Below are 13,697 nucleotides of genomic sequence, written 5' to 3'. Positions count from 1 at the left end.
TTGTTTGGATAGGCATTTTATAGAGCTTGAAAGTATTTACTCACAAAAGCCATGTCTAATCTACATATATTTCGAGTTACCAACTTCCTACTGCTATCTACTTTTTTAGGTATTTACCCATGTTAATTTTGAGGGTACTAACGACAGCATCCATAACCACAACTATGATCACACGACTACAATAACAACAACAACAACAGCAACATTGATGCTACTACATTTTATGCGTATAAATATTTGTAATTTGATTAATATTTGATGCTTGTGGCAGCAAATAGATTCACAAATAGAAACAAAATGTATGAGACACAACAACAAAGACACAACTTTACAACAATAGCTTCCTTTATTACTACTACAAATACAACAATATCTACGAGTTCGAAGACAGTGTGACTAAAGAGAAATAATGCAAAAACAAAAAAAACTTAAAAAAGCGACATAAAACAATAATTTATTTGCGACAAAAAAGGAAATTGTTGGCTTTTTAAATGTAAGATGGTGCAGTCGTCATACTGTTACACAATGCATTATGACGGTATGATGCGAAATAGCACTAACAGCGGCAAGAGTCAAGAGTCAAGAGTCAAGAAGCAAGAGTCAAAAGAGTTGGAGGTCATGTCCAGGCGAGAATGTTATCAAAGGCTGCTTTAGTCATTAAATAACTCAACGTAAAACATGGACTGAAATGGGGCCGCCGTTTATTTAGAGAATGATTTATCAATACGCGCACATACACATGAATACACACTTAACATAACATACCTTTAGAACACTACACGTACTCTTATATGTGTATACATATTAACATGAAAACGTACAGTTTAGATTTAACAGTAAAGCAAGAAAAAATTCAAAAAAAAATATATATATATATGAAGGATTGTTTAAGAAGAACAAAAACGAAGGAAAATACGATGATGATGGAAAAACAACTAAATTTTAAACCCAGTGAAACTATGTAGTCTTGCGAAATGCTACAATCGTATGTATGTTTATCGAAAGATATTTAACTGTTATAGTACGTACAGCGCCAGTAATTGTTTATTGTTTTCGAAAACAAGGTACGTTTCTGTTGATATTTTCGAATTTCGAAAAAATACAAATACCAAAACGGTTTTGCCGTACCATAACGAACCGTAGTTAGATATAGAGAAAGCAGAGAAAGACAAGTTGGCACGTTTGTAGTTTGTAGGGAAAATTTGGAGGAATGGAAATATGAATAAAAAATAAACTTGTTATAATGCGAAGCAACAACAAAAACCTAAATTATAATTGAATAAGAAAGAAATATATTATTTATTGATTTCAATTATTACTATAATAAATATTATACACAACTCTATATTGATAATGACAAAAAGTATATATTAATACTATTATATACTTATATAAAATATATATCTATATATATATATACATTAGACAAATTATATTTAAAGAATTTAAGATAAGATACGACGAATTAAAAACACCGGCTGGACCTGTGAACCGGCAAAACCGAAAGCTGAACATTTAAAAAAAAGAAAACAATTTTGAACACAAAAAATTATTAGTATAAAATTGTATTGAAATAAGAAATGAATTAACGAAGAATCGATCTTCAGAACAAACAACATAAAGATATTGAACTTAAGACAGGATTTAAAACTGTAAACAAAAAACTTAGAACATCATAAAATAGTATTTAAAAATCAATAAAAGAAAAATGCAATTAGCTCTTCTAAAAATCATAAATTGACTTAAGTAATATATTCTAGAACGAAAAAAAAACAATAAAATCGAAGAAACTAAGTTATCGTATTCATATGTATAAGCATATAGGCAAAGCATCTGAGTAGAATTATACACACAATATTATAAAGAAATATAACAATGAGAACATAAATACATACATATATGCTTAATATATTTATTGTATATATGTATATGCATATATATATATGAATGTATATGCGTATGTGTATATGTAGATATATATGTATATACAATACATATTTTAGGTATGCAAAATACGCGCATAAATATGAATAATTATTAAAATAATATACAACGCATATTCAAATATTAATAAATGAGATAACCTATAAATGTAGATGAATAAACAAATAAATACTTATATTAAAATATATTAAAACAGAAAAGAAGCGTAGATATTAACACCACAACAAACAAAATAAGCAATATAAACAACAAACGCAAATGGATACATTGCAATGAGCGATTACATTTTTATTGTTAAGTATTTAATAACTAAACATTCAAAGGTAATCAAACAAAACTATGAACACTATGAACTAACGATTTGAATTTTAATCGGTCACCGATAACAAGCAATATGATTTTAAAATAAAATAAAATAAAAAGACAATATAAGCAAAATAAATGCTCATCACAAAAGAGAAAAGTCAACTGACCACCTAAAAATAAAAATAAAAGCTTTTCCCAAAGGAACGCTTTTTTATTTTTAAACCAAATGAAAATGAAAATAAAAAACTGAACTTTGGAATTCAAATAGAACTCGTGGCATATGCAAAATTAAATTTTAGTGTTATTTTACAACTTCCTACTACAACTTAGTCACATACTAGTTTTTGAAGAGGTGAAGGCTATTGCTGTTACCTGAAAACGTACGCAAGTGTAATGTAAAACAAGGCAGAGCTGTTGAGTTTTATCAATGTTTGCATTGAAATTCTAATTTGACTTATAGGAATTGAAATCAAACGTCAAGTCATATAAACCATAAGTACTTTTTTTTATTGGTAATTTTTCTTTAGAAAAGCAGAAAAAATTGCCCTCTATGCAAACATACATACGCATATTACAGAAAGAATAATATTTTTGAAAAATCATAAGTCCTAAAGTGAGAGTGCGTTTATTTCACTGCTGTAAAAAGCTTTGAAAATATTTTTATGAGATTTTTTAATTTTTGCTAAAAATCAAGTGGGCTTCGTGGTAAACTTAACGATATTTGGCTCCCTTGCGGCGCATCATTTTTTGAAATGTATCAATGTATCCCTAAGTAAAGGACCAAATGCTCACATAAGACTTTCGTGAAAGTATTCTTAGAATTTTAATGCGAAAATCTCATCGAGATTTATGACTTCCGTTTTTGCCCCACACCTTGCCACTTTGGCTCATCTGATCATATGAAACGGTTTTTCAAATTGCATGTATATTGTGTGTTCGTGACGTTTCGTTTTTGTGGACATCATAAAACTTACCGAAAAGTCATTTCCGAAAGGATGCTGTAATAAGCTGATGAATTTTTCTAAAAATAGAAAATGATCACACAACCATTTAATTTTAGAAATCAATTAAAATTACAAATTTTTGCTAGTTAGAGCTTAACCTACAAGCAAAAAGTTAAGAATCCTAAGTACCAGAACTGTGGGCTACCCGTAATGGCGTAAGAGCTCATACAAGAGAAAACAATTAATTAATTTTATACTCTTAAACTCTATAATTAAATTAAACTACAAAAAAAACGGAAACGTGGTTTGTGGAAATATTTGTTGCATTGACCGATGCTGTGTATTTTTTCAGTACAAACAATAAGCAACAGATGAATTTCAATGTCATAACAGCATAAAATAACTTCTAAAAAAACTCTCGGAGAAAACTAGCCTTGGTCGCTAATAATTCCGAGTCCTAAGTAAATAAATAAAAATTCACTACTCTCACTTGATTTGTATTATGTCCACTTCGTTTGAGGCTTTATAAAGAATATAAGGAAAATCATATTGACATTGTTTACCCTACCATTAACAAATTGTAACTAAACATTGTGAAAAGTCAAAAAACCAAAAGAGCGTAAAACTCTTTCTAATGATGCCCACACTCACCGACGTTGTCGTAGTCCCTGTCTGTTGTCCGTACGATACACAAAATTGAGCAAAGCTTTTGCCAATAGAAAATAGCTGCTTTCGTTGGGTTACATATTTACACCATACATCGGTTTGTGTGGGTTTGTGTTTGGTTGTATCGACATATTGTTGCCATTGATATTTTTGCATACTTTTAAACACATTCACATTATGAGTTACAATTTTTCATTGTGTAATAAACCAAAGCCAAAAACCAACAAATGAAAATAGTTAATTTAACCAATTAACAACAACATTGTTCAACATTGTTTCTAAGTTATTGTAATAGAATTAAAATTTTCCTAAGTTTATTTTGTAAATGATTTCGAAATGTACTGTCTGTTTGGCAACACTGTGTGGTGAGAGAGCAATCAACTGACGCGTTATTGCGGAACAATCCAAAATTTTTCATTTACGCACGTACACTATCTACGATACTACGTAACGGAACGATGGTGAGTTTTCATTTACATGGGGCTCTCATTCGTTTATTCGTGTCAGCTGACACGGAACGTACGTTTACGTTGGTGAGTGTGAGCACCATAACCCTTAGCGTTTGCTAATCTCTTCAAATTTCAGTTACATGTCCTATAGAGGTTTTTAAAAACTCCAGCAGCTCTGGCGATTTTTATACTTTTTTTTTGTCTTTTATAGTCCTCTACCATCATGTATTACAAGCCAACGAACTTTGGAGACAGTTGGCTGGTTTTGTTCGACGCTCTCGCTCTGACAAGAGCAACAAATCTAAATAAAAATAAGTAGATGCCAGAGTATTCATTTGCCAACTTAGTAAATTAGAAGAAAAACGCTAAAAGCTTCGACTGCGATTTGCATACTTTCATAGATAGTCCACTGTCCATTTTCATACTATTTTGCAGTTCTGGTACACGCTTTTCTTTTACATTTATAAATACCATTTAGTTTCCGAAGATCGCGCATGAATATAGTAATTATTATTATTTTTATTTTGTTTTGTTTTTTACATTGGGGTGTGATAGACATTATGCATAGTCATTAGTGCAAGATGCAACATGCATTTGTATGAACAATTCAATTTTAAACACTTTACCGAGTCATAACTTTTGAACGCATAAACTTATGTAAACATTAGCTAATGGAAAGATTTTAAAGTGCAATTCTGGTAGGCGATTCAAGCGGCGGCTACATAATATCAATTGCTTAATGATCAATAAATCAGAGGTTTCAAAATACCTGTGGCGTACCTAAAGATGCGTTAAAAAAACAATCATGCTTCATAAAAATCATTCATGTTGAAATCATTATTGATCTGGTTAACACACTCCAATGTTGTATGTATGTATTTGAATATGTCTACCCACAAAAAGCCAAAAGAAAAGATTACGCAATGTAAAATGAATACAAATTAAGCAATTTAGTTATTGAAAAAGTCTATTGTTGAATTATGTTTGTTATATGCGTCATATGCGTGATCCAAAAATAATATTGAAATTTGTTGTAAACCCAAAATGCATAAATACATATTTTGTGAAAATGTGCATGATCATAATCTCATATAAATTAATATGAAATATTTAATTTGTTATAACAATGAAATAATAAAAAATGAACTGTAAACGAATAAGTAAATCAAAGCAATAAGTAAAAAAAATCTTAGTCTTAGTTTACTTTTTAGCAGAAAAGGTTGTAGTGGAAAGTGCAAGTGAAGCAAATACCACTTGTAGCGAGTGTAAGCGTGAGCGGAACAGAAATTAAAATTGAAATTGAAATAAAAGCGGCAGCAACAATTGATACTACATGTGTACGTTTGTTGTATTACATTATGGAAGGCATGTACATATATACAAACAACATATGTATGTACATACATATGAATTTGAATAATAAATCACCTTTACTTGAAGTATTGTCACAGCAAACGCGCAAGTATATTAGATATGCGAGAGTATTTCTTCTGCATCGAAATGTTTAAGTTAATGAAAATCGAAATAAAGATATAAAATAGAATTGAACAAAAGCATCACATAACAATTAGCTCCTCCATAGTTGGAGAACCGGAACTAGAAATTGATATTGGATGTAAAATAAATTGGTGAAGCGAACGTTATAAAAAATTCGTGATATTTTTAAAAGCAAAAGTAATTAAATTAAATTATTTAGACTAAACATAAACATATATATTACTGGTATATCTATTTGCAAGGCAGGCTTAGATAAAATTATTGTTATCGCATGTGTGCATTTTTTCGCAACCAAAAAATAAAAACGTAAAGTATCAAACATTTGTCGACCTATACACATACTAACGTATGTATGCACATACATGCATACATACATATATGGTGCAGCTGTGCGTTTTTGTATTGAGTCAAATTTGTAATTCATGCCAGTTAGCAGGCAATCGCTGAAATATTCAACAAACATTTACAAACAAACGTACAATGCAAAAACCAAACCGAAAAAAAAGAAAACACGAACAATTCTAGCTCGACGCGCTCATGTTTTCGTTTTTGCTAATTATTTTCTTTTATTGTATGGGAGTAATAGGCCCGTCACAATGTGCCTGTTTCATCTGTTGTAACAACGAACTTGACTGAGAGCTAAATGTCTAATGTGTGTTTGAGTAGAAAGCACCAAATACATACGTGCCGTACGTCGTGACGGAATGCACAAAAGTAGGCAACTTTTTCCTTTTGCCGTATGGCAATTCCAGCGCAAACGACAACTGTTTAAAGAAGAACAATTTTGTATCGGTAATGCCTTTTATTATTTCAAATTTAATACAAAAATAAACGGAATTTTAATTAATTGTGTCAATTCAAATACACCCTTATCTTTTTGACAAAAGCTGGTAAGAGTGTGAAACGGCCATTCTGACACTCCACAAGTAGCACTTAAGCGCCATGGCACGAGTGTAAAACAGGCAAGTCGAAAACTTTTTTCTTCCTTCCCCTTTTTTCGTAAGTCTTCAGTAAATCAAAAAAGCCGCACCTAGCATCTAATACTACCACAAATACTATTAAAACGCTCTTCCCCTTGTTTAAGTATTAAGGTTATTATTAATATATCAATAGCTTCCATTTTTATTAACGCTTTTAATTTTATAATATACAATATACACGGCGGCAGTCGTAGCCGTGTGGGTTGGTGCGTGACTACCATTTGGAAGAGCCCATGCTCCAAACTTCGTGCATGAAAGATGAAATGATAGTGACATTTTTTTCTAATAGCGGTCGCCCCTCTGCTGGCAATGGCTACTGTTTTTACACAACGAAATATAATATACATATGTTTTCACGAGAGATCGCGAGATCTTCTGTTGTTTTGTTTATATGCGGTAATACTTTCATTGTGGCACCACGGTAGGTTTTAGACGCCACGTCAGGCAACGGACCCATTGTGACAGACCTATAATCCCTCATCCATCAAAAACATATACGGCGATGTGCTGCGGCAACTTGAGAACGATTGCACGTATGTAAATACATAGGTACAAATAAATATGCATACATACACACGTAGATGAAAAAATATGAAAAATATTAAAAAACAAGCTAAAGAAATAGAGTAAACGAAGAAAAACGAAAGAGTATAAGACATACAAACCTTATATTTATATGAATATATACATACATACATATGCATTAGCTCGTATCTATGGTATTGAAACGTAGTAAACAAAGACATAAAAATAGATAAAACATAAACCAATCTTTCAAAGCAAATATCTTATCCTTCCTGTTAACTTAAGCAGTCTACAATATGGAAAACGTAATTCTCAAAACGAAAAACAAAAAAGAAAGAAAAACAAAAACTAACCAAAAGCAAATATATTAAATTTAAATTATAATCCTACTGAAATTATCTACTGTTACCTAGACTACTCTGTACTATGTAGTTGATAATTGATAAATGATAATTTATTAATGTCATAGACTAATATTATTTGTAATAAAATTAACAAGCAAGCGACTATGTAAGAAGAAGACTTCTAAGTGACTTAACACAAAACTCATAAGCGCCGCACGTTAGTAAAAATCGATAAAAATAATAAAATAAATATGCAAATAAAAATAAATACAATAAAACTGAATGGAGAGAGAGACATTCAAGCGAATAACAAATATTTCTGTTTCTGCGATTATACGTGTATGTATGTATATATGACGGTATTTGGCATTGTCTTGGATTTTGCAATTGAAGTGACACGGAAAGAAAAAATGCTTAAAACTAATTTCAGCAAAACTCATATTTCCATCTTTGGTGCGAAAGAGGCCGTTAACTTTAAGTGGATATTCAGTCTAGTTCAAGGCGCATTCATTAAAGGTGGTGGCACTAGACCAACAATAACGTTCTGTACGCTTGATTGTCAAAGCAAAGTAGTGAGAAACTATAAAACAAATAATGAATTCGTCTTGTTTCATTCTAAGCTGACAGCCACATGGACAAGGCGAAAGAAAAAAAATAGCTCAGCTGATTTACCAACACAACCTTTAATAGATTCGCCTTGTCCAATTGTCCTAGTTGTACAATTACGCACTGACATTTATTTGTCACATGTAAAAAAATTTATATAACTTGGCCGGAAAAAAAAGGAACTCTACTTAACGTCTCGTCTAACGCAATGGTCAATTTCAATGAAATTGAATAAGTTGGCAATTTTATGGAAATATTTTAAGTCATATGTTGCCAAAATCTGTGAACTAATGGGCTGCCATTTTGCATGTTTGACAGCCAATTGATATTTGTTTGTCAAGTTTACAAGCTCATATTGGAAGCATCTTCAATTTTAGTTGTCCGAACTATGCATTTCTCTTCTTTCCAAAAAAGGATTCACCCAGAATCTGAGTCTCCTTTCCTTTTCATCGTATAAATAAAAGAATGCTTTGAAACAATCACGACCGCGTGCACAAAGTACTGGCTTTCTTGGCGGAATTTTCAAAATGACGATAACCTAACATGGCAACGTCCACACTTAAAATATTGCCATCAAATTGAATGTCGAGATGTTGAGTTAGATGCACCATTATTTTATTCCGCACAAAATTTTTGCCAGCGAATGATAGAAAATTTCGAACTTTACATGAATTGAAATTCAACATTGGCAATTTGCGTGCTCTCTAAAATACCTATACATAAATAATTATTTTCCCTCCACCCCTTGGCATGTTTCTAATTTTTATTTGGAATGCAACAGTCCCGCTCAAAATCTAAAAGTGTTATTTATTACGCAGACTTGTCAACGGATATTCGAAAAAAATTCTGAGTTGATGGTAAATCTACTCTACCATGGACCAAGTCTGCCAACAACACTACAATTATTTTCTGGTCTACATTGATAAAAAAACAACAGTTGATTTCACGTTGGCAGGTCAACCGTAAATAAGCGTCATTAAAAAATTCTGACTAAAAAAGCAGAGCTAGTTACAACTCTTGATCAATAATTCAATAACAAGCCAGTCGAAAAAACGCAAGGATATAATAGGCGTAGTGGTGGGCCCATCATTTAAATAGGAATCGTGCCAAATCCTATTCCATAATAAAGCTAATGAAGCAGTACTTACAAGTTTCTCTATAGCCGAGTCATGTCCCCAACGGTATCAGCGAACAACGAAAAATATATAACATATGTTTAGATTATTTTCCATGTATTGTGACAAAAACTGAACGTTTCTAACATAAAAAACATACATACATATGCTGTATGTGCAAGTGTATAGATTGCTAAAATCCGCCGTGATGTGCATATGTTTGTACATATATGGATATTGACTTATTGCCACATAGCTTTCCTTTCAAAAAAATCAACCAACGATGTAAAATCGCATGACCTCGCCAATTCAAATCATAATTTGTTAAGCCTAACTTTCTATCGACCAAATATATCGCTCGTTTGCTGAAAGAACATCATAACGTAAAGGTATGCCGAAATGACAACTAGTTTTTTATGCCGTGTATAGCACACTCAGATCTGTAATAATTGCGGAAATGTTACTTTAGGCCTCTTCTATTCGCCACTTCGCCGCTCGCTATCTCTATGCTTGATTAACTTAACGAAAAATAAGCGTGCGAAAGCAACAAGAAATTTATCGAGCAAGATTGGACGCGTATGGTTATACCTCATTAAACTGGTATAACTCACTATCTTACACACACATGTAGTTTAAAGCTGCTCTATTCCCGCTTTGCCAATATACGATCATTTATACCAGTTGCTTCATCTATTCGCCACTTGCTAACGCTTAGCGAAAAGAAGAGGCATCTTTTATGAAATAACATCACGCTCTGTCAAATAACTTTCGCTACAGTGACAACGTCACGCGTTGCGCCAGTAAAATGTTGACATTCTGATGGTTATCACTAGCAAATCAAGCGCAGTATAAAAGTTTTCGCTGCGGAGTTGAAATGGAAGAGGAAAAGTAAGTTTTTATTTAATAAATATGAATATGAAGTTTAATATTGCTTATGTATTGTTGTTAGCGTAAAATTAAGTTCAAATGAAACGAAGTTATTGGCCCATATTTTCAACCAATACTTTAGGCGCGAAATAAGTTCTGAAACATTGTGACAGTTACGATCATCAAAGAAGTAACAAAGTGACGAATAACTTGAATGTGAGAGCAACAACAATGTTATCCGGTCAGATTCACCGGCATCTAGTGTGTTTATAGGTCTCTACTATTCGCCACTTCTCTGCTCGCTATCCTCTGCTCCACTAACAACAACAAAGTTATCGAGTAAAATTCGCCGCTACCGATTGTAGTTATACGTCATTAAACTGGTATAACTCCTATCTTACAAACACATATAATTTAAGGCAGCATTGCCAATATATGTTCAATTATACCAGTTGCTTCATCGCCACTTGCTAACGCTTAACGGAGAGAAGAGACCTTATATCTCATAAAACTGATATAACTCACTACTTTCAATGCTGTCAACTCTCTTTCAAGAGAGTTGCTTTAGATCGCGTTCATAAAAGGAGCCTTTTTACACCCTCAAACTAGTATAGGTAAGTCACTATATTCAATGCTGCCTAATCACTCTTCATTAGACGGCGTTCATACAGAGCAAATTCTAATATGCTTCACATATCAGCTTCATTGATAGCAATTGTTTAATTTTTGATCTGCAGTCAACAACAACATTAGCAAGAAGAAGAACACAAAGGGTGTTGTGACAGCACGAGCTTCACCAATAACGAGTTGAAGCAAAAAAATTTTCCCTGTGTGACAAATATACAAATGAAATTATTGGTAGCTTGTTGTTGTTGTAGCAGCATAAACATTACTCCTACATATACGAGGAATGCTGCTGAAGTGACAATTCTTGGCCGGACATAAATCCGGGTCGTTTCGGTTACGAAGAACCGACTGTCGCGGGTAGTTCTTTTCCGGCTCATATGTTTATTTATATCAGTTGCTTCATCTATTCGCCACTTTCTAACGCTTGGCAAATCGAAGACGCCTAGTATTTGTCTTTGCAATTTTGTCTGGTAAATTAAAAACTTTGAAACCGTTTTTTGAGTCCTTTTTTTGAGTTATAATGCTCTTCCAGCACATGAGAAACTGCATATGTGATTTCCTACTTTGAGCTTTGTTAGAGTAGTGGGCCTGGTTTGCAGCTTTCAGTTATTATTTTTCATTGGGACTAACTTAGACTTAACTCTTTCAATGGGTTTCCGACTGGGAAGCACACATTGACTTGTATCCCCAATTGAAACTCTTACTTGTGGAACTTTGCCAGTCAAGTCGTACAACATCCACATGCACACATTTTACCCACATGTAGTACATTAGTAGAAACGTGTGTAAGTAGTATTGTAGGTATGTTTACAAAATGTTTATATCTTTTTTAATATTTCAACGGAATTATTATTTCTCTTTAGACATTTAAAGTAAAGAAACTCACAAGAAAGCATCAACTACAACTGTACGTGAAAGCCGTGAAAGAAGTCAATGGAGAAATTCATAGGAGCCTAAATAATCGTAAATATTATCAAAAAGAACAAGAAAAGCGTTAGCCAAGAACAACTTGATGATCTCTTCAAAGTAGTAGATATCTGAATTAAAAATCCATCGAAAGGCGGGAAGAAGGCTACGAAATTCGTGTTGTTAAAACTGTTCAAGCGATGGTGTTTTCATGAACTGATTGGCTTTTGTAAAACTACATGTACATACTATTTAAGCTGTTTTTTTTTTTGGTTTTTTTTTCATTTCTGCATGGCTTGATGAAAATATTTTCTATGGAACCCTCTTGTATATTTCTACTAGCAAGTCCAAAACTATTTTGAAAATTTAATCGATTATCAACTTTCTTTAGTCCTAGCGAACAGATGCTTATTTCGTAACCTACATACATATAAGTGTGCGACCGTTTATATAAAGCTCACAAACACACAAACACATTCATTTGACTCATTACGCTTGTAAGAATTCTTAAAGAAAATAATATTAATACACAAACATACATGGATAAAATGTGAAGCACCAGTTCGTTATATGTTTGTCACTAACTGATTGCAAGCAACTACTTATTTCTTACATTGTCTTCGTTTCATATTGATTTTCTATTATATTTGCTTATTTTCAAATCGACGACAGAAATGTTTAATTTGATAAAAAAGAAATTACAATCCAATTTCGATTTCGATTTTGAGTAACACTCCTGAAATTGTGGAAGAAAAAACTTTCAAATTCATCAGTTGTAATCCAAATATGTATTCATTATTTTACTTATCATTCATTTCATTCTATAAATTCGATTTGGTCAAGTAAAAATATCCTTATACTGCTCTGCAATCGGCATTTGAAAAAATTGTATTATATACGAGTAGGCATTGAAATCTCTATGAGGAGTATTAGTTTATTGAAATTTTATTTAAACATTTGATTTTTTGTTATCGGCAATATTTCTATATCGGAAAATGTATAATGATTCTACACTGAGCCAAAAAAAAAAATTATAAAAACAAAATAATTGTTATCACCCATGAATAAATGAAATAAATTATGTAACCAATTGGGGTTTTTATTTCACTACATCGTACGAAGCAAATTTTTTTTTCACATTCCATAGTGAGTGTGACTGAAAATCGTACAACGAGTTTTTACGGTATTTTCGGTGTTGGTTTTTTGAAGTTAGCTTATTGTGAAAATGTGGCTTATATCCTCTTGAAAACAGAAACTAAAGTTGAAGACCTAAATTTGAAAACTGAAAAAAGAAAACTTGACGACATTTTGTCAAAAAATGAGACGTTTCTAATAATATTTTTTTTTGAAATGCACGTGTTTGTTTCTTTTTTTGTTCATAACCGAATTAATGCAAACATCAGTATTTTTTATTTCTAATTTCTAAACTGCAGGAGAATATGGCGTCAAATATGTGCAGCCTTGGAAGGACACTACAAAAATACTGATGATTTGCGTTAACCAACCCTAGTTTATGTGATAACGAAAACATTATAAATTGATGCTCTAAACTTTTCAGAAAACTTTAATAAAATTTTAGAATTTTCAACAAATTCTTTTACAATTTTTTTTTTGTTTTAGTGCGGTTTTGCAGTCTACTCAATTTAAGTATATTTGTAATTTTGGGCACTGGGTAGTATTGGTATTAATAATTTCAAATAATATTAATGGTATGCGGCCGCCGTAGACGAATAGGTTTGTGTGTGATTACCATTCGGCAGACAACGGTTTCGAAGCCTTTAGTGGGCGTGATAATAATGATACAAAAATGATAAGGCAATCGGCAGACAATGGCAAAGCTCGGAGCTTCCATTTATGAAACAATGTCAAGACGCACATCAGAAATAGGAGGAGGAAGGAGCCCGGCCAAACAACCAACAAA

At 32.2% G+C, this 13,697-nt stretch overlaps 1 protein-coding gene across 6 annotated transcripts in view; it reads left to right on the top strand.

Annotated features, from left to right (window-relative positions):
- The window catches only part of LOC129242568 (protein boule), a 61,149-nt gene extending 48,907 nt beyond the window's left edge, over positions 1 to 12,242 (top strand). For 5 of the 6 annotated variants that reach the window (XM_054879294.1, XM_054879289.1, XM_054879290.1 and 2 more), the window contains one exon: positions 110 to 5,643. In XM_054879294.1, the coding sequence (XP_054735269.1) occupies positions 110 to 126 (17 nt within the window). In that variant the 3' untranslated portion in view covers positions 127 to 5,643. Of the gene's footprint in view, positions 1 to 109; positions 5,644 to 11,733 lie in introns of those variants that run through there. The other variant, XM_054879293.1, reaches the window with a different exon arrangement.
- Positions 12,243 to 13,697: the final 1,455 nt, after the last annotated feature.

Source organism: Anastrepha obliqua, chromosome 3 (assembly GCF_027943255.1).
Source record: "Anastrepha obliqua isolate idAnaObli1 chromosome 3, idAnaObli1_1.0, whole genome shotgun sequence".
Classification (NCBI taxonomy): Eukaryota; Metazoa; Arthropoda; class Insecta; order Diptera; family Tephritidae; genus Anastrepha; species Anastrepha obliqua.
This window is presented reverse-complemented; position numbering and strand designations above follow the sequence as displayed.